Source organism: Jaculus jaculus, chromosome 6, assembly GCF_020740685.1.
Source record: "Jaculus jaculus isolate mJacJac1 chromosome 6, mJacJac1.mat.Y.cur, whole genome shotgun sequence".
NCBI classification, from domain to species: Eukaryota; Metazoa; Chordata; class Mammalia; order Rodentia; family Dipodidae; genus Jaculus; species Jaculus jaculus.
The window spans coordinates 5,889,538-5,914,379 of NC_059107.1; the positions used below are offsets into that span (position 1 = coordinate 5,889,538).

Genomic DNA, 24,842 nt, shown 5'->3' on the forward strand with positions numbered 1-24,842 from the left:
GTGATCCGGTCGGTGGGCTTGGCGCGCCGGCGGCCGAGGAGGAAGCGCAGGTAGGCGGACGGACACGACGCCCTCCCTGCCGCGGCAGCTCGTGCTCGAGCGCGGCCCAGCCCGCGGCGCCTTCCCCGGCCAGTGCGGCTCCCCAACGGCCCTCTGAGCGTCCCCGGCGGCGAGGTGAGCGGGCGGGGGCCCGGGGCGGCGGGCGGGCGGGAGCCGGGGTGTCGGCGGGGCGGCGAGGCCCGTGCGGCCTGACGCGCCGACCCCGCGCCGTGCGCTCGCTTGCTCGTCAGGAGCCGCCGCGGCCCGGCCTGCCATGTCGGAAGCGGGTGAGGAGCAGCCCATGGAGACGACGGGCGCCACCGAGAACGGACACGAGGCCGCCCCCGAGGGGGACTCGCCGGCCGAGGCCAGCAGCGGGCCCGCGCCGCCGTCCGCCGCAGCAGCCCCGGCGGCCCCGAGCGGGAACCAGAACGGCGCCGAGGGCGACCAGATCAACGCCAGCAAGAACGAGGAGGACGCGGGGTGAGGCGGCGGCGGCGCGCGGGCGGGCGGGCGGAGGACGGGGCGCCGCCTTTGTTCCGGGGCCGCCTTTTGTTGGCGCCACGCGGCGGGGGGAGGGGCGGCGGGCCGCTCGGGGTCCCCGCGCGCCCGCCGCGGGCCCCGGACTTTGCCGGAGTTTGTCGGGGTCACTTTGGGCTTGGGTGGGGGTGGGGGAGGCCGCTCGAGCGCTGCCCGCCTGCCGCTCGGCGCCGGCGGCGGGCGGCCCGGAAGAGGGAAGAAGCGCTCCCCGACCTCGGGCCGGGCCTGGCCGGGCCCAGGAAGGAGGGCTGGGCCGGGCTGCGTGGGCGGAGTTGGCGCGCGGAGCACTAGGCCTTCCTCGGCCTCCTGCGGAGGGCGGAGTCAACGCTCAGAACCCCGGGCGATCGGGGCCCCAGGAAGCCGCGCGCTCCTTCCCCCGAGTGCTGGGGAAGGTGGGACAGGAAGGGGACTCGAGCTCTTTCGATCCGTGGCCGCAGAGCACGGTGACTTAGTTCCATTAGTGGGGTCGGCGCGCAGACGCCCTGCGCCTCTGGCCTTTCCCCGCAGCCCGAGGCCGGTCTCCCAGTGCTTTGTTAGGTGCAGGTTAAGATTGGAGAGCCCCGAAGGCTTACCCCGAAAAAGCACCCTTGTAGACTCTCAAGGGTGGCTGCAAACTTTGTCCGCAGGGGAGTAGGTTTATAATCTTTGCAGTTTAACCATGGTCAGTCCTTCCTAAAACCACAGCTTGGTTATAAGAGCTGTCCCGTTTTGTTTCACTCTTACCATTTCAGAAAAATGTTCGTTGGTGGCCTGAGCTGGGATACCAGCAAAAAAGATTTAAAGGATTATTTTACTAAATTTGGAGAGGTTGTTGATTGTACAATAAAAATGGATCCCAACACTGGACGTTCAAGAGGGTTTGGGTTTATCCTCTTTAAAGATTCTGCAAGCGTAGAAAAGGTAAGCAGGGCCTGTATCAGCGGCCTGCGTGTCTTCGGATTCTCGGTTTGCAGCACCTTCAGCTTGTGCACTTTACAGGGTTGAGCGCTTTGGGACAAGCCGAGGATAGGAGCTTAGATTCCTGTTTTTGAAGGGATAATACAGATTAAGTGGGATGTGTGTGCTGGAGTGATTCTGGAGGATTATAGTTAAGTGTGCTGCAAGAGGGCACTAGCTGGGTAGTGACCACAACAATACCGCTTATAGCCCTTATATGTGTGTCTTCTCCTGGTCGTGGTATGACAAAAGAGTTCAAGGTGGCATTTAGCCTAGTTTTGCACGGAAAGGAACCCTGAATCCTAAATAAATCTCAAACTTCCGTGAGTTCATGTAGCCTTAGGGTAGAATGAGGGTTCACATTCTAGAGCCATGTCTTTATTACTTCTTTCTCCGAGGGCGAATGGGCCATCTGCTCAAGCTGTTGGTTAGGAGTGGTAGGAGTACAGAGGTAGAGCCTGAGGGTGAGGACAGGTTTAGCTGCACTAAGCTATACCGGAGTCGGGAAGACACACTGAATACCCAGGCATAGAGGAGGGCATGAAGCACATTTTGCTTGCTGGTACTGCAAGCCTGACTCAAAAAGGACCACTAGGGTTATGTTTAGGAGAACCTGACCTCTCTGTTTGGAACAGGTCCTAGATCAGAAGGAGCACAGGCTGGATGGCAGAGTCATTGACCCTAAAAAGGCCATGGCTATGAAAAAGGACCCTGTGAAGAAAATCTTTGTGGGAGGTCTGAATCCTGAAGCCACTGAAGAAAAGATCAGAGAGTACTTTGGCGAGTTTGGGGAGGTGAGTGGCCCCAGGAATGGCCTGCTACTATTTGAAGCTTTCGTTCTATCTGATATTCTTGGCTGGCTGAAAGTCCTAGCAGGGCTTTTCCACCGTCTAGTCTTGCATGATCTGTGATCTGAGTTTCCTTTAATGCTGGGTGGTATGGGAGGTGTTGGACCTGAACCTTGCTTGTTTTTACAGATTGAGGCTGTTGAGCTTCCAATGGATCCCAAGTTGAACAAAAGGCGGGGCTTTGTTTTTATTACTTTTAAAGAAGAAGACCCTGTGAAGAAGGTTCTGGAGAAAAAATTCCATACTGTCAGTGGAAGCAAGGTAAGGTATCCTAGCTTGTCAGCTGGCCCTTGGAAGGGGTGTTCTGTTGGCTGACTTTTTTAAGACTAGTCAGAGCTTACTAATTACTCTACAAAATATGGTACCAATTTGGGGCAGGTGGTCCTTCAGAGTTCCTAGGCTGGATTTTGATAAAGAGCCCAGGGCGTATGAGGCCTGCAGTTGAGGTTTCAGAAGATCCCAGAAATTAGCAGCTAAACAATTTTTTTTCCCTTTATGGTGGTTTTTCCTGCTCCCAGAGCAGTTCTTCATCTCTTCATCCTTTGGGCATGTGGGTGTACTTACTCAACCCTATCCTAGGTGAAGATCTTCCCCAGCTCCCCGCACCCCAATGCTTCTTCACCTGTGCAGTCTTGGTAGTGGCACGGTGTACCCTACCCTGACTGAACTCTAGTAAAGGTAATGTAGGTTTCTCGTTGGTTAGGAGAGTTGAAGGTGCGGCTTGCTGTGGCAGGGAGTGGTGTTCTTTACTTGGGAGTGGCAGCCAGATAAGGTGGGGCTCCTGAGAGCCTCCATCCCATTCTGACTGGAGGTTTAGAAAGCTTGGGTTGAAGATCAGAGAAATGTTGTGTGAAAGAGGCATTTGGATGGGGCATACCTCCAGTGGTCTTGGTGTGCCCCTTGGCAATATTTTATTGAAACCAACAGGTGGGGTCTAAAAGTAAATGCTCACTTGGTATATTCAGTACTTAAAAATACTTTACTGATTTATTTGTGGGGGGGGGAAGAAAGAAAGAAAACAATGGGCATGCCAGGGCCTGCAGCCCTTGTGCATCTAGCTTATGTGGGTCCTGGGGAGTCAAACCTGCGTCCTTCGGCTTTGCAGGGAAGTGCCTTAACCCCTAAACCATCTCTGCAGTCATTTAGTACTTCTTTTTCCAAAATTGAGTATGTATTTGAGAAAGTTGGATAGAATGGGTGTGCCACCTTGTAAATTAGATACAGCTTATGTAGGCCCTGGGGAATTGAACCTGGGTCCTTTGGCTTTGTAGGCAAGCGCCTTAACTGCTATAAACCATCTCCAGTCCATATTCAGCAATCAGGTATTGATGAGGGTAACTCTTCAATTAAGAGCATGGTTTATGTAGTGATATAATTTGTAGAGTGTTTTTTACTGCTCTTTTTATTTTATTTGAGAGAGGGGAGAAAATGGGCACACCAGGTCCTCTAGCCACTGCAAACGAACTCCAGACACATGCTCTACCTTGTGCATCTGGCGTACGTGGGTCCTGGGGAATTGGACCTGGGTCCTTTGGCTTTACAGGCAAACACACCTTAACTGCTAAGCCATCTCTCCAGCCTTACTTTTTTTAATTTTGGTTTTTCAATGTAGTGTCCTGACCCAGTCTGACCTGGACATCTCTAGTCCCAGACTCAACAGGGATCCTCCTTCCTCTGCTTCTTGAGTGCTAGGACTAAGGGTGTATTGCTAGTATGCCTGCATGATTTTAAGTATTTTTAATTGGAGTGTGTTGGATTGTCCTTAGAAATTTGTTTGCTTCTTAGGTAGAAGCACCAGACAGTCCCCCTTCCCAGAAGTGCAAGGCTTTACGGCAGAAGGTGGATTGACTTGACCATGCTGGGGTACAGACCTGAGGTCTATCCCAACAGTGGATTGAGGTCCCCAGGGAGTGGCAGGCATTAGGCTTGCAGTAGAGGCCAGGGTCTCAACTGAAGTATTTGAGTGGAATAAGCATCTTCTGTTAAAATAAAAAAAAAAAGGAGTAGAAGTTAATCTTACTTAGTACCTAAAGCCCCTCTTCCCTCTTGTCTCATAGGGCTGGCTACCTCAGCTGCCCTTTTCTGAAAGTCATAGAGCTTCCCCCAAACTATGGACTAGATGTACTATCTGAACATTTATTGTAGCAAACAAGGTCTTTGCACCCACCATCTCAACCCTGAGCTTTGTCCCATAGGACTTGACCCACTGTCCTCTTGGCTTTTAGTGTGAAATCAAGGTTGCCCAGCCCAAAGAGGTCTATCAGCAACAGCAGTATGGCTCTGGGGGTCGTGGAAACCGCAACCGAGGGAACCGAGGCAGTGGTGGAGGTGGAGGTAAGTGGAGCCTGGATGAAGATGGTCCTGTTTCCCTGCCTGCAAGGAGCTTTCAGTGCCTCTGGTATCGTGTACAGCAGGGATGGGCACTGTGAAGTGGGACAGGGCAGGAGTAGGAATGTTTTCTTGGGTGGAGGCTGTGTGCTTGTGCTGCTGTGGCTCCTGGGAATGGAAGAGTCCTGTTGTGTCATTTATGCAGCTTGGGGTCCAAGAGCAGGGGTGGAGCATTTGCATTGCACTGGGAAGGGGGGCATGGTGGGTTGTGCTTGGCTCTGGCTGTCCTGAGTGTCGGTACACATAGCCATGGGCAGAAAGCAGAGCTGTGCCAGGCGCTTACCTCCTTCCATCCCAGGCTCCTCTGACTCCAAAGCCTGAACTGCTACTTTTTCAAGGCAAAGCTGCCAAGGAGGATGGGTGATCAGAGGGTGATTGAGTTGAGTAAGCTACGCAGACTCACAGTGAAGTTACTTTAGAATCTTGTCTTCCTGATTGCAGGGCTGGGCCTAGGGCCCTCTAGACCTTCAGAAGAATAGTAGCTAGCCCCTTGGCTTTTGCCTGAGTTGCCATAGTAACCCCGCCACCCAAAGGGCAGGATTTCCTCCATCCTAGCTCCTGCGTGTGCTAAATGGTCCATGGGCCCCTGTGCCCTGCTCCCCCCACAGGTCAGAGTCAGAGTTGGAATCAGGGCTACGGCAACTACTGGAACCAGGGCTACGGCTACCAGCAGGGCTACGGGCCCAGCTATGGCGGCTACGACTACTCGCCCTATGGCTATTACGGCTACGGCCCCGGCTACGACTACAGTAAGTAGGAGAGGGAGGCCCATCTACTTCCCCCTAGGGGAGGCAGGTCAGGCAGTGCAGGGGCCGCTGGCAGTAGGGGCTTTGGAGTCAGACAAGCCTGGCTCAGGCACTGGAGCTACCTACCAGATGGAGCTCTAGCTCAGGGTCGTCAGGAAGGTGTGGAGAAGGTAATTCCTACTCTACAGGGTTGTTGAGATCTGGAAAGGATTCGTGTCAAGCGCCTGGCACAGGGTGAATGCTCAGTAAGTAGTAGCTGCTACGTTGTTCTTATCCCTAGGTCAGGGTAGTACAAATTACGGGAAGAGCCAGCGACGCGGTGGCCATCAGAATAACTACAAGCCATACTGAGGCAGCAGCAGGAGCGGCCAACTGACGACCGCACACGCTTTGTTTGGATACGGAGTGAACACAATTATGTACCAAATTTAACTTGGCAAACTTTCTATGGCCTGTCCCATGTGCATCTTATTTAAAAATTCCCCCCTGGAAATCACTCTCCTGTTTACTATTTCCAGAGCTCTAGTTGTTTTAGGCAGCGTGTGGTGTCTCAGAGGCCAGAGCGGCATTAGGGGCTGATTTTATTACCAGGTTACCCAGTACCAGATAGGAGGGTCTGATTCCTGCTGCCGCTCTGCAGCCTGGACCTGTGGACCCTGGTTGTAAAGAGTAAACTGTATCTTAGGAAACCAGTGTCACCTTTTTTCACCTTTTAATTTTATATTATTTGTGTCATACATTTCCTGTAATGGAAGTGTTAATTTTACTGTACTTTTTGGTACCTTTTGGGAATCTAATGTATTGTAAGGTATTTTACACGTGTCCTGATTTTGCCACGACCTGGATATTGAAGCTATCCAAGCTTTTGAAATAAAATTTAAAAAACCCCCGAGCATGGGTCAGTGTGGGATATGCTGTGAAAGAAGTGGTAGGGGGAGGTGTCAGTTTTGAAGAAGCTAAAACTAATGGGTGGGGGAGGGTCCATCTATTGAAGTTTTATTTTTGTTTTTTGAGGTAGGGTCTCACTATCCCAGGCTAACCTGGAATTCACTACATAGCCTCAGGCTGGCCTCACATGCACAGCTCCTTCTCCCGCTCCCCCTCCCCCAGGTAGGGTCTCACTCTAGCTCAGGCTGACCTGGAATTCATTCACTATGTAGTCTCAGGGTAGCCTCGAACTCACAGCAATCCTACCACTGCCTCCTGAGTGCTGGGATTAAAGGCATGTGCCACCACACCTGGCAAGAACAGGAGGTTTGTTTTTTTTTTTAAAGGCTCACCTGCTAATGGTAAGGAACTATCTGGATGTCTTAAGTGAGGCAAGTCCCACTTACCTGGATGGAGGACACTTGACTGAGTTGGGCTGACTCAGGACTGGATCTTCAACGTGTCACAGCTTCTCATGTTCTCTTCCATATCTTAAAAAACAACCAAAACAAACATACCTGGTGTACTTATCTCTCCTGCTTTCAGTGTTCATAGTATTTGCATGGCAGGTTAGAGATTGGTCTCTGGCCTATTCAGGCCCATGTCCCATCATGTACTCACAGAGGTTGCCAAGTAGACCAGTTCTGCGGCTGGTCTGTTGTGTCTGCACAAATGCACTTCATCAGAACCCTTCCACTTCAAATCTCATAGGGTTTGGGCCCAAGTGCGTTGGTTAGAAAGGGAGGAGGAGTTGCTTGCTGGTTGCTTTATCCACTCCACTGAGCCTGTGTGGCACTGACTGAACTTGGTATGATGTCCACTTTGACAGAAATTTACCCTTAAGTGGATTTTGAGGGAAAACCCCTGGCTGATCTTGTCCTTCCTGGGTGCCTACAGGCATGGGGAGTACTTCATTCCACTCAGTTATCCTGAGTTTCAACACAGAATGAAGTTCCTGCCAGGTGAGATGGTCTAGGTTTGTATCCCAGGCTCATGTGAAACATGTGACCCTCCTGCCCTGCTCTAAAAGCTGGAATCACAGGTGTGTGCCATCATGCCCAACCCCACTAGTTCTTTCTGATGGCTGGTCTCATGGATCCAGCCTTGTACCCCACACTTAACCTTCCATACTGGGTGGTGACTTGGTTCCTACTCATTCCTGGCTCATAAAGGCTGCTGTCCCACTTGAGTCTCCTTCCTGGAGATCCTAGCTATTGACTCTAGGTTGGGTTGTATAGTGGAGACAGAACCTAAGTATGCTCAGGAGTCACTACCACTGAGCTATATCCCTAGCCTGGGTTGAGTCACTGGTGAGGCTCCACGCTTACCTGTTAGAATGTCATCCAGCCTTGCTACTACATGCTGGGCATTGTCCAGGCTGAAGCACATTGGTGGCTTGAACTTCAGGACATTCCTCCCAGGGCCATCGGTGCTCAGCAAAATGTAGTTCTCTTTCAGCCTGTAAGGATGGGACACCCTTTGCATGGCTTTCAGAGTTCCTCAGTCTGGTCTGTGCCCAAGGATCCAGCTGTTTTACCGTAAAGAATCCTTAATGGGTCAGTCACCACCAGGATACTGCATGAGTCCTCCCTGTCAAAGCCCTACTTGGCCTCTGAGCTTTTTACTATTTTTTAAAAACCTTCCAGGTGTTTTTTTTTGAGGTAAGGTCTCTAGGCCTGACTGACCTGTAATTCATTATGTACTCTCAGGCTGGACTCAACTCAGTCATCCTCCTACTTCTGCCTCCTCAGTGCTGGGATTGAAGGGTGTGTGCCACCACACCTGGATTTTTATTTGGCAGAGAGGGGGAAGAGAGAATGGGCGTGCCAGGGCCTCCAGCCACTGCAAACAAACATCTGGCTAATGTGGGTCCTGGGGAACCCAACCTGGGTCCTTTGGCTTTGCAGGCAAACACCTTAACCACTAAGCCATTCCTTTGCTCCAGCCCAACTTTTTTTTTTTCAAGATATGGTTTCACTCTTGTCCAGGCTTAGCTGGAATTCACTATATAGTCTCAGGGTGGCCTCGAGCTCATGGCTACCCTCCTACCTAGTGCTGGAATTAAAGGTGTGTGCCACCACACCCGCCTCAGCCTCTTTTGAGGCAGGGTGCTATGGGATTAAGGGTGTGATCCACTGCAACCAGTTTACCATAGGGGTGGGGTGGGGAACTGATAGTAACTAGAATGGGAAAGGGTCCTGAGGCCCATCACTAGAAAGACCACGTTGTGAGTGGATCCCTGAGATGTGTTTATCCAGACTCTTCCCCCACCCAGAGTCCTGCCAATTCCAGCAGCCTAGGAATGGGGACCTCTATATTTCCTGCCTTGGGAGCCCAGTGGGGGAAGCTAGTTTAGCTGCTGCAATCCTGGCTAAGAGTTTAGGCCCAGAGTGCTGGGGCCCTTCCCATTCACTGCATAGGCTGTAGCGGTGCCTAGAGTGTGGGCTGCTGAAGAAGACAACTTACTTGGATACTAGGTATTCAGCCTCTTCGGTTGCTGGTGTCCTCATAGCCTCATTTTTTATAAGGTCCACACCAATGAAGAGCCCAGTGCCCCTGAAGGAGGGACATTTTAGGTCTAGCCTAGTGGACCATGGTCCTTTCTCAGGCCTCAATCATGGCAACCCGCCCCCCCCCCTCCCCTGCCTTCTGGGAGGCTGAAATACCACCCTGCACTCACCTGTGTTGTGACTATTCTAGAGCCTCACCTGATGTCCCCAATGATTGGGTGTTTGGCTTTCTGTTGCCTGAGGAGCTCCATCAGGATGTCGCCAACATGGGTGGCATGGGCCTGGAGCTGCTCTTTCTCCACGGTGTCCAGGACTGCCAGCCCCACAGCACAGGACACTGGGTTGCCACCAAACTGAGTCGGGACAAAGCGTGTCAGATGCCTGGTAGGATGGTGTGACCCACACAGAATCACCACATTTGAACAGTGGCAAAATCACAGGCCTGGGAACTCCCTAGAGTTTAGCTCTTAAAATGGTGTCTCCCGGGCTGGAGAGATGGCTTAGCGGTTAAGCTCTTGCCTGTGAGGCCTAAGGACCCTGGTTTAAGGCTCGATTCCTCAGGACCCACATTAGCCAGATGCACAAGGGGGCACACATGTCTGGAGTTCGATTGCAGTGGCTGGAAGCCCCGGTGTGCCCATTTCTTTCTCTCTGCCTCTTTATCTTTGTCACTCTCAAATAAATAAAGGTGTTTAAAACGGTGTCTCCTGGGATCCTTATTAGCTGTCCTGCCTTCCTGGGTCCTCAACCCAAGCTGGATTCCCCAGAGGTATAGCAGGCAACTCCCCCCCCCCCCCTTCAAGATGCAGAAGCTGAGTGTACACTTGATTCCCACCAAGCTAGTTCTGTCCAGAGAGGACTCCTCACTGGCTGTGTCCAGATCCATAGCATGAGATTTACTGCCCGTCACCTCTGACCAGGAGGGGTCCAAAAGTGACATCAGAGCTCATTCCAGGAAAGCTGTTTGCTGGCTGTGCGGGAACTACATCTGGCAACAACGTTCAGAGGGCTTACAGATCCTGCCAGCCCAAGTTCAGTTCCCATTTAAGCATTTAGGGCAATATTTTGTGCTCAGACTTGGTCTCTCCCAAATAAAGGGTCCCCTCCCCCCCAGGTAGGGTCTCATTAGCCCAGGCTGACCTGGAATTCACTATGGAGTCTCACGGTGGCCTCAAACTCATGGCAATCCTACCTCTGCCTTCCCGAGTGCTGGGATTAAAGGCATGTACCACCATGCCTGGCTTAATGAAGGTATTTTTTAAGAGACTCCAAGCAAATACATTGTTTCTCATATAAATGGAATGTAGCCTATATTACTATGCCTAGCATGGAGTCCCTCAGGTGAATGCCCGGGCTCACTTGTGTGTAATCTAGACCCAAAGGTTCCTGAGTGGGGTCCTCTGGGTTAAAATAACTGAAGAGGTACAAGATACCTTGCAGATCATGTTTTTTGTTTTGAGGTAGGGTCTCACTCTAGCTCAGGCTGACTGGAATTCACTATGGAGTCTCAGCGTGGCCTTGAACTCACAGTGATCCTTCTACCTCTGCTTCCCAAGTGCTGGGATTAAAGGCGTGTGCGCCACCACACTTGGCTTTCGAGTTGGCGCACCAGAGCCTCCTGCCACTGCAGTAGATCTCCAGATACGTGCCACCTTGTGCATCTGACTTACATGGAACATGGAGAGTGAAGCATGGGTTCTAGGCTTTACAGGCAAGTACCTTAAGTGCTAAGCCAGCTCTAGCCCTGCCTTTTATTCTTTTCAAGGTTGGGTCTCACTCTAACCCAGGCTGACCTGGATGGAACTCACTATGGAGTCTCAGGGTGGCCTCAAACACATGGCGATCCTCCCACCTCTGCCTCCCAAGTGCTGGGATTAAAGGCCTGCACCACCACACTGGCCAGCTTTTTTTTTTTTTTTAAAGCAACAATGGCAGTAAGATAGAGCCTGAGTAACAGCTGGGTTGAGAAAATACTCAGAAGGAAAGTAAAATGTAAAAAAAAAAAAAAAAAAAAAAAAAAACTGGGCTAGAGAGATGGGTTAGTGGTTAAAGGCAATTGCTTTGCAAAGACTGCCAGCCCTGGATCAGTGTGCCAGTTGACTAAAAGCCAGACACATTGCTTTACAGTGGCAAAAGATCCTAATGTACGCATACCCCCCCCCCACCACACACAGAAGTACAATTAAAAAAAAACCTAGCTCTGGGAGACAGTGTAAGTAACATCATTGCAAGCTTGGGGCAGCAATGGGCAAGAACGGGAAATGAACCCAGAAGCTGTAGCTTGTGGCAAAAAACCTGGGCTGGGTTTTCAGCCCTGCCTCCTGCCAAAAAAGTTTTGTAAAATTTTTATTTGTTTTTATTTATCTATTTGGAATGGGTGTGCCTGATCCTCTGGACACTGAAAATGAACTCTAGATGTGTGCACCCCTTGTACATCTGGCTAACATGGGTCCTGGGGAATCAAGCCTCAAACTGGGTTCATTAGGTTTCACAGGCAAGCACTTAACTCCTAAGCCATCTCTCCAGCCCTTATTTTTTAATGGTTCCTTGAATATGCTAAACATATGCTGTACCACTGAGCTGCTGTGCAGCCCACCCACTTGATTCTAAATGGACAAGCAAAAACACTACCATAAACTGGGCAAGCGCGCTGTGCCCTTGTCTTCGTCTGCATGCTGAAGCCTCTCAACCAGTATGGTTTAAGACAGCTGTTTACTGAGGTAAGATTTACCTTTATCCCCTCCTCCCCTTTCCTGAGGTAGGGTCTCACTGTAGCCCAGGCTGGCCTGGAATTCACTATGTAGTCTTAGGATGGCCTCAAACGGTGATCCTCCTACCTCTGCCTCCTGAGTGCTGGGATTAAAGGCATCTGCTGCCAGACCTGGCAAGGTTCACTTTTTCCAATCTTTTTCAATATTTTTTAAATTCACAACTTTCATGATTATAAAAAAGTCCCATGGTAATGCCCTCCCTCCCCTCACTTTTCCCTCTGTAACTATTATCCGTCATATCCCCTTCCCCTAATCAGTCTCTTATTTTGATGTTATGAACTTTTCCTCCTATTATGATGGTCCTATTATGATGTCAAGAAGGTTCGCTTTAACTAATTTTTTTTTTTTTTTCAAGGTAGGGTCTAGCTTTGGCTCAGGCTGACCTGGAATTCACTATGTATTTTCAGGGTGGCCTCGAACTCCAGGAGATCCTCCTACCTCTGCCTCTCAAATGCTGGGATTAAAGGTGTGTGCAACCACGCCCAGCTAACTGATTTTTTTTTTGTGGGGGGGGGGGGGAAGGTCAAGTAGTGATTCATTATATAGGATGTTAAAGCACAAACAACACTATACATTTTGGGTCATACAAAATGGTTTTGCAGTGCTGGAATTTGAATATAGGGTTTTGCACATGGTAGGCAAGTGTTCTACCAGTGAGCAATATTCCAGCCCGCAATTTAAAATTTTATGCTGCAAAGTATCATCAATAATATGAAATAACAACAGAAATACTGCAAATTATACATGTGATACATAATATATTTTTTTAAGGTAGGGTCTACTCTAGTCCAGGCTGACCTGAAATTCACTATGTAGTCTCAGGGTGTTGAACTCATGAGGATCCTCCTGTCACCAAGTGCTGGGATTAAAGGTGTGTGCCACCATGCCCAGCTACATGTGATTTCTATACAGAATATATGAAGAACTCTTAGAAGAATTACATCAGGTTAGTAACTCAGCTGGTAAAGTGCTCCCTCATGTGAAGCCCTGGGTTCAATCCTCAGCATCACATATACCAGGCATGGTGGGGCATGCCTCTAATCCGAGTGCTGGAGGCTGGAGGTCATCTTTAGCTACATAGGGAGTTGAGGCTTAGAATACATGAGACTTCATCATGCAAGCAACTCTTAATTTGTTCAATGGAGAGGAAGGAAGGGAAGAACGATTGTGGTGTGCTCATACACGTACAGATAATTTGAAAACCAAACAAACCCAGAGCTGGCCGTGGTGGTGCACGCCTTTAATCCCACCACTTGGAAGGCAGAGGTAGGAGAATCGCCATGAGTTCGAGGCCACTTTTGAGAATTCAGAGTGAATTCCAGGCCAGCCTAGAGTGAAACCCTACCTTGGGGGGTGGGGAGGTACAAGCACTGCAGCAATTTTTAAAAAGGTGGTAAAGGGGGTTGGAGGCTGTTAAGGTGTTTGCCTGCAAAGCTAAGGGACCCACATAAGCCAGATGCACAAGGTGGCACATGCTTCTGGGGTTCATTTGCAGTGGCTGAAGGCCCTAGAGCACCTATTCTCTATCTGCCTCATTCCCTCTCTCTCTGCCTCTTTTCTCAAATATAAATGTTTTTTTAAAAAGGTGGTAAAGTCACAGCTCTCCTACAGCAAGGTGGGAGGTAGAGACAGGAGAATCTGTAAATTTGTGGGCCAGCTAGCTTGAGGGATGCAGTGGTGAATAATGTGGAAGCAGAGGACCAAACCTGAGGTGGTCTTCTGGCCTTCCGATGTGCACTGTGGTACCCACACAGACTTAAGAATGGCTAAGAGGTGACAAGTGTCACACAAGGAAGTGGAGACTTCCCAAGTGGATTAACATACAGTATACATAACCGATAAGGGACTAGTGTCAGTATATACATAGCCTGTGTGTACAAAAACACAAACATCCAAGCATATGCACACACAACCACACAAATTCCCACAGATGAACACTAGTAAACTAAAAGCTGGAGAAACAAGCCAGCATCTCACAGAAGTAATGGCTAATCATGAGATGCTTCACACAACTTGGAATTGGGGAGGAAAGCGTATCAAGACCACACAAGCTTCCCCTCTGTTCTCTCTTTCCCTTGCCCCTCCCCTGACAGCCACAGGAAAAGGTTTTCAGGGCAAGAAGCTGAGATGACATCTGTAAGTGACCCCAGTACTCCAGAGGCTAAGAGGATTGCCATAATCTTGAGATGAGGTAGGACTACATAGCAAAAATCTGCCTCAAAAAACGGTTGGCGATGGCTCAGCAGTTAAGGCATCTGCCTGCAAAGCCTAACAACATGGATTTGGTTCCCCAGTACCCATGTAAAGCCAGATGCATAAAGTGGTGCTTGCACTTGGAGTTCATTTGCAGTAGCTAGAGGCCCTGGTGCACCCATTCTCTGTCCACTTCTATGGCTCTCTGTTTGCAAGTAAATAAAAACAAAAACTTGTCCAGAGGAAGTGGCTCAGCAAGCAGTTCAAGGGACTTGCTTGCAAAATTTGATGGCTAGGGTTGAAATATCCAGTACCCACATGAAACCAAATGTACAAAGCAGCACGTGTCTGGTGTTGGTTTGTAGTAACAGGAGGCTTGGCGCTCCCATACTTTCTGTGAGACAAGTTGATGAGGCCGTGCGTGGTGGCGCACGCCTTTAATCCCAGCACTCGGGAGGCAGAGGTAGGAGAATTGCCATGAGTTCAAGGTCAGCCTGAGACTACACAGTGAACTCCAGGCCAGCCCGAGCTAGAGTGAGACCCTACCTCAAAGAACGACAACAAAAAGTTGATGAGAATATATGCTATTCTAAAATTGAGTGTGGACCAAACCCTATGACTCAGCAGTTCATTCTTAGGTTAATTTATAACCTATTTTTTCACTAAGAAAAACTTTAGCACATGTAGAACAGAGAAAAATATCTCACAACAGTACTGTTTGTAATAGCAGCAACTGGAATGTCCTCACAGTCCACCAAGAGAAACAGGTGTGTAAACTGACACATTTACACTGTTATAATGCTAGCAAAGCAAATATGACCAGCAGCGTGGATGATTCTTAGCACAGTGTTAGGTAGAAAGTGTGTATCACATGATGGATTCACAAAGTCAAAAGCAGCTGAAATGACACAGGATTCAGAGTTAGGCTGCCTGGAAGAGGAAGACAATGAGATGGGCTAGCTAGAGGCAAACATGGTTAGGTGCAGGTAACTGTCAAGATCCCAACTTCTATTTCAAATGATGGTTCTCAGGAGTTTGAGAGCCGAGTAGCTGATTTGCAGAGACAGATGACACGAGTGACTTGTGAACCAGGGACTGTGCTGATTTAGTGTGTGTGCACTTGAGGTTTGGCTGCAGGCTTTGCCCTTGTACATTTTCACCACGTGCCCTGCACTAATGTTCTACCTCCTGCCTGGATGTCCCTTCTGACCACACAGCGCCAGCACCAAGACACACGTCTTCCATTCAGCTACCGTGGTGGTGCCTGCTTTTATTCCCAGCACCTGGGACTAGGGTGCGATCTTGCCTCCAAACAGACAAAATCTGCCCTGGCTGTAGCTTCCCAGAGGTCAGCATCCCAGAATCTTTGTGCAGGGTACAGGGCTGGCTCAAAGCCCTCACTAGGGAAGGTGACGGCTTGGTGCCTAGCAAAGTGGTTCGTGGTGCACTGTGTTCTCTGGCCTTCACTCACCGTGTTGAAGTATTCCACGCCAGTGTTTTCAAAGGCATTTGACACAGCTTGGGTGGTAGCCAAGCAGGCAATTGGGTGACCATTGCCAATGGACTTGCCCATGGTGACAATGTCAGGAACAAAGTCTTCCCCGTGCAGCTGGAAGGCCCAAAAATGCTTGCCTACTCGGCCAAAGCCAACCTGGATCTCATCTGCGACAAAGAGCCCTCCGGCCCCGCGGATGTGCCTGTGGTGAACGAGAGAAGCCTGACAAGGGCTGTGGTGAGTGGGCTCTGACCAGGAGTCAGAGTCCTGGTCTTGGGCAAGTGGCTGGCCTTAATTTTTATTTTATTTATTAGAGAGAGACAGAGAGAATGGGTGTGCCAGGGTCTCTGGCCACTGTAAACAAACTCCAGATGCATGTGCTACCTTGTGCATCTGGCTTACATGGGACCCTGGGTCCTTAGGCTTCACAGGCAAGCACCTTAACTGCTAAAGCATCTCTCCAGCTGTCCCCTCCCCCCCTTTAAAAATAATTATTTCATTAGACAGAAAGGAGAGAGGGAGAGAATGGGCATACCAGGGCCTTTAGCCACTGCAGATGAACTCCAGATGCATATGTCATCTTGTGCATCTGGCTTATGTGGGTCCTGGGGAATCGAGCCTGGGTCCTTTGGCTTTGCAGGCAAGTGCCTTAACTGCTAAGCCATCTCAACAGCCCTGGGCTGCTGTTTCTTTAAGAGCTTTATTTTCACAAACTTCTGGCAGGCAGGCCAGATTGTAGTCACACTTGGAATAGAAACTGGGAAGCCCAATTACAGCCTGCCCTCCCTTAGGCAGAGCCTGCCCATCTACTCACTCTGCCACCTTAGAGAAGTAGCCAGCAGGAGGAATGATCTGCCCACCCACACTGGGCAGAGACTCAGCGAAGAAGGCTGCAATCTGTGGATAGACAGATGTTGGGAACATCACCGGCGAGCTCACCGTGCCCTGTTCATGCTGAGGAAGCACCAGCACTGCGTCCCTCTTTTGGGCTCTTGTCACATCCAAGGGCTCGTGACGTACCACCTTGATGCCTTCATCCTCTTGAACTTGGTACTGACATCCCATTTCACAAGGCTGGTGTCTTCCATTTGATGATCAGCACCCCCTCCACCCCAATTGCCTAGGGCAGAGGTGTGGCTTCTTTTCTATGCCTTCCTTGCCTGGTCAGCTGTACTAACAGCCCATGGTCTCCATCTCTATCTTATCTTTCAGTTCACTGCTTCCTTTCTCTGCCTGTTTCTGCCCTGGCCTCTTGCAGATGCCATGTAACTGGCACTTCTTCCTGCCATCTTTGATGGGGCCTCCAGGTGACACCTCAACCTGGAGTGAGCTTGTCACTTTCCTGTATCTGTCACGGATCTCTTTTGGTCAACCAGGGATTTCCCAGCAGTCTGCCTTGAAGCTTCTTTGGAGGCCTTTGCTGAACATGGGACAGCTGACGGAGTTGGAAACTGGTCCCCAAGCTCCGCTTATCACAAGGCCAGCTCCACCCAGAGCAGTGTTCTTTCCAGGTCTTATAGGCCAGGCTGCAGAGCACCTGAAGCCCTGCTGTGGTGCTGGCAAGTTTTTGTAGCCCCCGTCTGCCTTTCTTTGCTGTCTGCCCTGTGCTTGGCTGTGCCACTCCTTCAGGGAAGTCTTCCAGAGAGCCCTCACTAGTCACTACACTGTGGACGGACTCCTAGGTTACAGCAAGTCCCAGAGACCACCGTGGTCAGGCTTTTGCATGGTCCTTGCCCCCAGGCTGCCTCATTCAAATCCATCCCACACATAGCCCAATCCCTGGGTCTCATCACCTTCCCTGTAGAGGGCAGAGTTTCAGCTGCTCAGCACGGCCGGGCATCTAAGTTCTCCCTTTCTAGGCCTACCTCCCAACCTGCCCAGCCCTGCACAGGCACCAGTTCAGGTGCCGCAACTTGAGCGGCAACTCCTTTTACTGTGTAACTTCCGGCAACCTCTCTCTCAGACCCTCCCACATACTCACCCGACTCGCTTGTGTCCCTGGGCTCCTGTATTACCCAGCAAGAACCTCTGTCCATATTGTCAGTGTACTAAAACTACTGGGCACTGAAGTAGCCCCACCCCTCCACCCTAGATTCTGAAAGGCAGGACCTTGAGCTACTGCTTTTTAAGTTATTAGAGACAGAGAATGGGCACCCCAGGGCCTCTAGCCACTGCAAACAAACTCCAGACACATGCGCCACCATGTGCATCTGGCTTATGTGGGACCTGGAGAATCAAACCTGGATCCTTAGGCTTTGTAGGCAAGTGCCTTAATCACTAAGCCACCTCTCCAGCCCCTTCCCCCCTTCTAAGACTTTTTGTTAGATTAAGGGAAGAGAGGAAGTAGAGAGCTCCTGCCATGTGGAGGGCAAGAGGGGGTAGAGTGCCCATGTGGGAGTAGCCTTCCCATCTCATTCTAGCTGGGCTGAGACAAGGTGGTGCTTAGCAGAGTTAGGGACCCAAATCCAGGAGAGGTGAGAAGAGCCTTATAGGGTGTTTTTTTTTTTTTTTTTTTAAAGTTTTTTAAAGTTTTTTGAGGTAGGGTTTTACTTTGGTCCAGGCTGACTTGGAATTCACCATGTAGTCTCTCAGGGTCTGGTTTTCTGTTTTGCAGCAGTAGGATGGACCCTAAAGCCTTATTGCTAGACAGTCCTCTACCTCTACAGCCCCATCTTTTTAGTTTTTAAACTTCTCAAGGTAGGGTTTCACTCTAGCCCAGGCTGACTTAGAATTCACTATTCTCTATTCACTAGTCTCAGGGTGAACTCGAACTTACTGATATATCCTACCTCTGCCTCCCAAGTGCTGGGATTAAAGGTGTGAGTCACTATGCTTGGCTTTGTTTTTAAATTTTGAGACAGGGTCTTACCAAATAGCTTTCCAAATAGGTGGGGCTGTCGGCCTACGGCAGCAGGCCTGGGGTCTGTGTTGTCTGAGTTCCCAGCACCTCACAGACAGGTGACAGTTACCAGTCTCGTGTGCATTTGGTTACCTTTCTGCCCTTCTTCTGTGCATTGCTGACCACACGTTTCACCTCGCTGGCATATGCCTCAGCGGGATTGGGGTGGTCTTCCCGGTAAGGGCCCCGGTAGGTGTCTGGGAGAGGTGCCTGTAGGGAGTGACAGTGCCATGTCATACTGGTTCGAGGGTGGGCAGTGATCTATTACTGATGTGGGCAGTACATACCACATGGACCCATTCCTTCTGGCCATCCAGGTTCCGGAATTTGTAAGGACTGATGTCGATCAGGGAGCTCAGGTGACCATGATAAGCACTAGGGACAAGGATGGTGGGCTCAGGCCAGGGTGGCATGTGCTTCCTGCCTTGGTCCTGACTACTATCACTTCTGGAGACAACCCACTGGATCCTCATCTGTGTACTTGGGCGGAGGGGTGGTGGGGGGGGGTGGGAGGGAGGGAAGAGCACTGGCCTTGGCGTGAGCAAGACCTCCTACAGGGCTCTCATTGGTCCTATCTCCATGCTAACTAATCACAGCCATCCCAGGCTCAGCTCCTCTCCTACTTGGCAGTACGGGTCCTCTTGCAAGTTTGTAACAGACTTTTTTTTTTAAGGTAGGGTCTCACTCTAACCTAGGCTGACGTGCAATTCATTATGTAGTCTCAGCATGGCCTCAAACTCACAGTGAGCCTCCTACCTCTGCCTCAAGAGTGTTGGGATTAAAAAAGTGTATGCTGGGCATGGTGGCACACACCTTTAATCCCAGCACTCCGGAGGCAGAGGTAGGATGATTGCAATGAGTTTGAGGCCACCCTGAGAATACGAAGTGAATTCCAGGTTAGCTTGGACCAGAATGAACCCTTACCTTAAAAAACTTAAAAACAAAACAAAACAAAAAACGCATCATCACACCATTTTTTTTTTTTTTTAGACAGGCTCTCATATATCTCAGGCCAGCCTCAAACTCACCACTATGTGACTGAAGATGACCTGAACTCTTCATCCTCCTTCCTCTACCTCCCAGGTGCTAGGGTTACAGGTCTGTGTCATGTCACCATGCCCAGGAATGCTAACCTTTCTGAACCCAAGCAGGACTTGGTGCATAGGCAAGCACTTCCAAATGAGCCAAATCTTTAATGAACCTTAACTGTGCTAATGGTCAGCCTGGGTCTGAGTCTCGGGCGCAATCACTACTGAATGTGGGAGCTAGCGTTGGCTGACCAGTACCTCAGTGTTGTAGGCCAAGTTCAGTCCTCTAGCCCTGCCCTCCTAGAATGGTGGGTTGAAGACAGCCATGAGGCTGAGACCTGGTTCTCTGCCTGCCACACTTCCCTCTGACGGCCCAAGGCTCTCCTTTTCCTTGCCTGGTCAGAGCCCCACTGAACCCCTGTATCAGGCTTCTGAAGACAGCAGGGCTGAGAGCTGCACTTACTGGTCTAACACTACCACGTCCTGGTGTCCTGTGTACCGGCGAGCCAGCCGTAGGGCCAGGTCGTTGGCTTCTGATCTATGACAGAAAAGGTGGAAGTGACTTGGAATGACATTCCAGAGAAACCCTGCCAGCAAGGAAGCTCGTCCAGCAGCAAGTTCTCATTCAAGCCAATTTGAAGGCGGCCTTAAACTCACAGCGATCCTCCTACCTTTGCCTCCCAAGTGCTGGGATTAAAGGTGTGCACACCACACCTGGTTTTCAAGCTATTTGCTTATTCATTTGGTAAACTTTCCACAGAGTGCCTTCTATGCTAGCAGCTGGGATGAAGAAAGAAGATAAAACAGACAGGTCCTGGCCCATCTGAACTTACATTCTGATGTATCTTGAACACCAAAGAAAAAGAGCAACCATTGTTACAAGTGTCAGCACTGGACACAGAGTACTGAGGGCCAGGGCCAGGTAGCTGTTATGAATTAAAAAAAAAAAAAAAAAAACTTGTGAAAGTTAATACAGCGAATCCCTAACTCCAATACCATAGAATGGCTTGTGTGTGAATGCATTTGGAGATAAAGCTTTAAAGAGGCAAGTTAAGAGGTGGCCCTTAAGTTGAGCCCCAATCCAATGTGACTGTCCTGATGAGGAGAGATGTGGGTGCACAAAGAACAGGGGCACACCGTAGAGCAGACAGTGTGATGATACACTGGAGGCATTGGAGGCAGCTACATGCAAGTCAGAGTGAGGCATCAAGTCCTGCTGACACCTTGATCTTGGACTTCCAGCTTTCAGAACTTTGAGAAAAATTTTTTCTATTGCTTAAGCTCCTTAGTCTGTGATACTCTGTGGTTCTTTGGGTGAACACAGAGGCTCTGGCCTGGCAACCAATATAGGAGGGCAAGGACTACCTCAACAAGGAGGTAGTCCTGAGGGAGATTCCTGATGGAACAAAGGCAGAGTCCTCATGGGGGGAGCATAATATACTCAGGGAACCAAGGGAGGGCAGGGCCCAAGAAGGGCTGGGAAGTGGTGAGACCTGCGGGGACCTTGTCTGCAGGGTTGGAAGGTGTGGGCTGTCTTCTCAGCACCATGCAAAGCCAAAGGTTTTAACCAGAGAAAGGCTGTGACTCCTCACTTCTTGTTTCTAAAGGGAATATGGGAGAAGTGATATTGTAGAGGTGTGTGCCCAGTTAAGAGCAGGTGGTGGTTATGGGGACTGGAGAGGTGGATGTGTTCAAAGATACCCTGGCGATGGACAAGGCAGAACTGTGTGGCTTCTGCCTTGAGCACAGATATAAATGGTGGTTTCCTTTATAAGGTGAGATGGTGTGAGGATGTTGGAGGATATTGCGGAGAACCAGGATCTCACAACACGTGTCAGCACTTGTGAAGCTGGAGATGTCAGATGCCAAGTGGCCAGTTAGAACCTTGAGTTTGAAACATGTGGGAGGCATTTGAGTTTGTGATTCAGATGCCAGCACATGAATCTTTAATCCTAAAGGGATAGATGAGATCACAGATAGACAGCTTAGAGGAAAAATGGCCCAGGACCTGCCCCAGAGAGCAGAGAAGGGACTGACACAGGAAACACAGCAGCAGCTGACAGACCCCAGAGCAGGGTATCCTGGGAGCAAAAGGAAAACACTGCCTGTCAGACACTGCCACAAACAGGAAAGAGCAGACAGGTCAAAGGAGTATGTGACATAAAGTCACTAGAAACCATACAGTGAACTTGGAAGAGGGGTCCAACAGGATCGGCCTTTCTTCCTGTGCCCAGCTCCCAGCTTTCCCCAGAGGTTCCAGTGCAGGCTCTGGGATCAAGAGCCTTGTGTATAGTGCTTCTGGGGAAGTTCTCCCTCTGTGAGCCGCTGTCTCCTTTCCTGTAACATGAACGTGGTATATCCTCCTTCCTGCAGGTTAGTCAGGAGGCTGAAGAAGGCACTAGTTGGATGTGATGGTAACTGATCAAATGCTGTGACCCAGAGCATGTCAGAATGCTCTTTTAGACACATGGGACCACCTGTTTGCTTGTCAGCACTGACATTTCCAGTGCTCCCCACACTATCACTCTGGCTCGGTGACATCACCTCCCTGATGACTCTTGTAAAAACAGCATCCTCCCTGCTGTCAGCTCACACCCTTCCTCATCCACTTTTGGTTCCTCAAGCATGCCATGGTGCCTAACCCTTTCATGCCACAGGGCCTTTGCACAGGCAGTTCCAGGTTCCAATGGGGAGACAGCACCCTTCCTTTCTCCTCCCTGTTACCTCCTCATGGGCTTTTAGTTCCTTCAGGGAGGTCAAGCCAGGGTCCTTGCTGCTTCTAGGCCTCATTATTCATATCCATAAATACCCTGTATTTTTCCTTCAGAAAATGATTCCTCAGTAATTTATATTTCTTTGAAGATTTACTTGATGTTTCTGCTCCTTACTAAAGAAGTGAGAGCTGTATCCATAAGGCATAAAGACCTCATTACCTCAGTGAGCCCAAACAGTGGATCCTGGAAGGGAGCAGTGGTGTCTTTGGCTGATAGAAGGAGAGCGAAATTCCACAGAAGAGCCCCTGGCTTTACATGAGAGCACACAGGCCTCTCCCTGAAGCCTGCTTCATGCCTCAAGTCGACTTCACTGTGATGCACCCCTATGGGTGACTTGCTTCTTTGGGCTTTGCTGTCTTGCCAGGGGCTGGGTGAAGTCCACTTACCCAGAATTCAGGAAATAAAAGACAGAGAGCTGCTCCGGCAGGGTCTCCGACAGCCTCTGGGCATAATCCACGATGTTGTCATGCAGAAACCGGCTGTTGGTGTTGAGCACCTGGTTCTGTTCGTGTGCAGCTTGGACCACGAGAGGGTGGCAGTGCCCGACTGCAAGAGGGCCACCTCTATCACATGGCCGACTCCACTCAGCCAGCCCTACCAGGTACCCTTCAGCCCTGATCTGTAAACCCAGCCAAGGGCAGACAGTTAAGGAGCTAGAGGTGGAGAGTAGGGAGCTAATGACAGAGGATGGAGACACAAAATCTTGAAATTCTGGAAGGAAAAGATTCTCTGGAAGAAGCACAATCTAGAAAACTTTTTTTTTTTTTTTTGTAGGGTCTTACTGTAGCCCAGGCTGACCTGGAACTCATACTGTATCCCATGCTGACCCCAAATACCTGGCAATCCTCCTGCTTCAGCCTCCCAAGCGATGGGGTTAAAGGCATGTACCATCACTCCCAGCTGTTTTGTTTTTTGAGACATGATCTCACTGCATCATCCTGGCTGGCCTTGACCCCTTGGCAATCTTCCTGCCTCAGCCTGCCAGATGTTGGGATTACAGGCATGGTGGTACGTGAGAAATACATGGCTTTTTTTGGGGGGGGGTGCGGTACTGGGGATTGAACTAAGAGACCCAGCATGCGAGGCAGGCACTTTACTTCTGAGTTGCACCTCCAGCCCCAAACCCCATGTCTTTAAGGATGAGTCTTTCTTTCAGACAGGGTTTCATGTAGTTCAGGTTGGTCTCAAACAAGCTGAGGATGACCTTAAAGTTCTGATCCTCTTGCCTCTGCCTCCCCAGTGTTAGTATTATAAGCATGTGCCACAATGCGTGGTTTTGGGGTGCTGGGGATCAAATCAGGACTTCATGCATATTAGGAAGGCAATCCATCTACTGAGCCATATCCCCAGGCCCTAAAGAGGTATCTTGAGGCCTTCTGCTGAACAAAGGTCGAGCTCAGAGGCATGACTATTAGTGGGTTTGACTTCACCAGTCAGTCAGGCAAGGATAACAGCAAACATACATTGAGAGTTCACTATGTGCCAAGCATTCAAATTCAAGTTACATTAATTAGCTCGCTTAATTCTCCAAAACACCAGGAGGTAACTAGTAGTATCATCTGTGGTATAGATGAGCAATGAGGCTCACAGCCTTAAGTAATCTACTCAAAATCAGATTACTGGGTGGATGACAGCGGTGTGAACACAAAGAGGCTGGAGAGAGAGCCCTGGCTTTAAACTTTATTCACCACCGGTGTGCCCGCCACGTCAAAACCTTCCTTTCCTCCTCCAGCTCTGGCAGCCCCAGCTGGCTGGCAGAGTTCCTACTTGCCTCCTGTAGCACCTGAAACGGTCAATGGGACTGCAGCCCTGTCATGACCCCAGCACTGGGCCAAGGCCACGCTGGCCCGGCATGGCTGGCCCCCAGGCACACTCTGGGTTCGTTACGGATCCAAGTGGAGTTGGACCCACACCCCTGACCCCTTCAGCTTCTTCACAAAGATTGGAACTCCTGTGCACAGTCGTGGCTCTGCTGAACACAGGGTCAGTTGGGAACCACAGTCACAGCCTCAGCCTACTCTTCTGCCCATCCTGAGGTCTGGTACTGACCGTGAGCCACATTGTTGATGCAGTCGATGTATTCTGCCCCTCGTTCATCGTACAGGTACTGCCCGTGGCCACGGACAATCTTAACAGGATCCTCAGGAAAAAAGAGTCTGCAGGAAGAGCTGTGGGGACAGGCAAGGGATGCACAGCCGAATCTGAGGACGCGAAGGGAGACCTCCACCAGGGGCTGCCTTAACGGAAAGGGAAATGCTTGAAGGGCAAGGAGTGGCTAGCCTGCGGCCGGCCTCCCACTCCAAAGAGGCGGAAAAGGAGGGCAGGAAGTTGCTCAGACAAGACTGCTGAAGCCACCTTAACCCACGGTTCATTGTTCATTCTGCACGGGTCACGGGAGAAAGGGAGGAAGGGCACCCACATTAGGAGCTGGCCAGTCCGGCGGCCGCCTCCGCACGTCGCACGAGGGTCTGTCCCCGCCACAGACGCCGGCCCCCACCCCGAGGACCTGCTGCCCACACCGCCGCTTCCAGCCACGGGCGAGGGGCTCCCAGGCGGGCAAAGGCCGGCTTCCCGCGCGGCCCTCGGGCCCGGGCCAGACGCGCCTCCCGCGCCACCCGCCCCGGTACCTGAGGAGCCGCCGCCTCAGGGTCAGGGTGTCGGCCTTGGCGCGCCGCTCCGCGGCCATCGTGCTGGGCGTCAGTCCGTGCGTCTCCGCGCACACTCGGCCGCGCACCTCCCAGCCCCGCC

The 24,842-nt window shown here is 50.6% G+C and overlaps 2 protein-coding genes across 6 annotated transcripts; one reads left to right on the forward strand and one right to left on the reverse strand.

Annotated features, from left to right (window-relative positions):
* Positions 1-290: 290 nt before the first annotated feature.
* Hnrnpab (heterogeneous nuclear ribonucleoprotein A/B) lies at positions 291-6,941 on the forward strand. 3 transcript variants are annotated; one of them, XM_045152312.1, is made up of 7 exons: positions 291-522; positions 1,311-1,479; positions 2,151-2,309; positions 2,493-2,624; positions 4,589-4,697; positions 5,360-5,500; positions 6,772-6,941. In XM_045152312.1, exons 1-7 carry the CDS (start codon positions 314-316, stop codon positions 6,813-6,815), a joined length of 963 nt encoding a protein of 320 aa, XP_045008247.1. In that variant the 5' UTR covers positions 291-313; the 3' UTR covers positions 6,816-6,941. The 3 variants fall into 3 exon arrangements, with proteins under 3 accessions (XP_045008247.1, XP_045008246.1, XP_045008248.1); XM_045152311.1 differs by lacking the exon at positions 6,772-6,941 and adding an exon at positions 5,778-6,389; XM_045152313.1 differs by lacking the exons at positions 5,360-5,500; positions 6,772-6,941 and adding an exon at positions 5,778-6,389 and having other exon boundaries at positions 297-522.
* On the reverse strand, positions 3,873-24,842 carry Phykpl (5-phosphohydroxy-L-lysine phospho-lyase). 3 transcript variants are annotated; one of them, XM_045152310.1, is made up of 14 exons: positions 24,722-24,842; positions 24,144-24,262; positions 22,481-22,640; positions 19,784-19,858; positions 18,580-18,667; positions 18,386-18,502; positions 16,208-16,290; positions 15,370-15,595; positions 9,133-9,287; positions 8,891-8,980; positions 7,753-7,883; positions 6,873-6,915; positions 6,796-6,806; positions 6,018-6,171 (listed from the first exon to the last, which is right to left on the reverse strand). In XM_045152310.1, the coding sequence occupies exons 1-14, from the start codon at positions 24,778-24,780 to the stop codon at positions 6,029-6,031; spliced, it is 1,500 nt and encodes a 499-aa protein (XP_045008245.1). In that variant the 5' UTR covers positions 24,781-24,842; the 3' UTR covers positions 6,018-6,028. The 3 variants fall into 3 exon arrangements, with proteins under 3 accessions (XP_004666567.1, XP_045008244.1, XP_045008245.1); XM_004666510.2 differs by lacking the exons at positions 6,018-6,171; positions 6,796-6,806 and adding an exon at positions 3,873-4,342 and having other exon boundaries at positions 6,832-6,915; XM_045152309.1 differs by lacking the exons at positions 6,018-6,171; positions 6,796-6,806 and adding an exon at positions 3,873-4,342 and having other exon boundaries at positions 6,832-6,915; positions 24,144-24,295; positions 24,722-24,780.

Bases quoted from the DNA above. Each gene is read 5' to 3' on its own strand.
- Phykpl (XM_045152310.1), bottom strand. From the start codon at position 24,780: ATGGCCGCGGAGCGGCGCGCCAAGGCCGACACCCTGACCCTGAGGCGG. The intron at 15,596-16,207 runs GTGAGTAGATGG...CGTTCACCACAG, and splicing joins TACTTCTCTAAGGTGGCAGA to GCACATCCGCGGGGCCGGAG. The intron at 8,981-9,132 runs GTGAGGCTCTAG...TCCCTCCTTCAG, and splicing joins CCAATCATTGGGGACATCAG to GGGCACTGGGCTCTTCATTG.
- Hnrnpab (XM_045152311.1), top strand. From the start codon at position 314: ATGTCGGAAGCGGGTGAGGAGCAGCCCATGGAGACGACGGGCGCCACC. The intron at 2,310-2,492 runs GTGAGTGGCCCC...TTGTTTTTACAG, and splicing joins ACTTTGGCGAGTTTGGGGAG to ATTGAGGCTGTTGAGCTTCC. The intron at 5,501-5,777 runs GTAAGTAGGAGA...TCTTATCCCTAG, and splicing joins CGGCCCCGGCTACGACTACA to GTCAGGGTAGTACAAATTAC.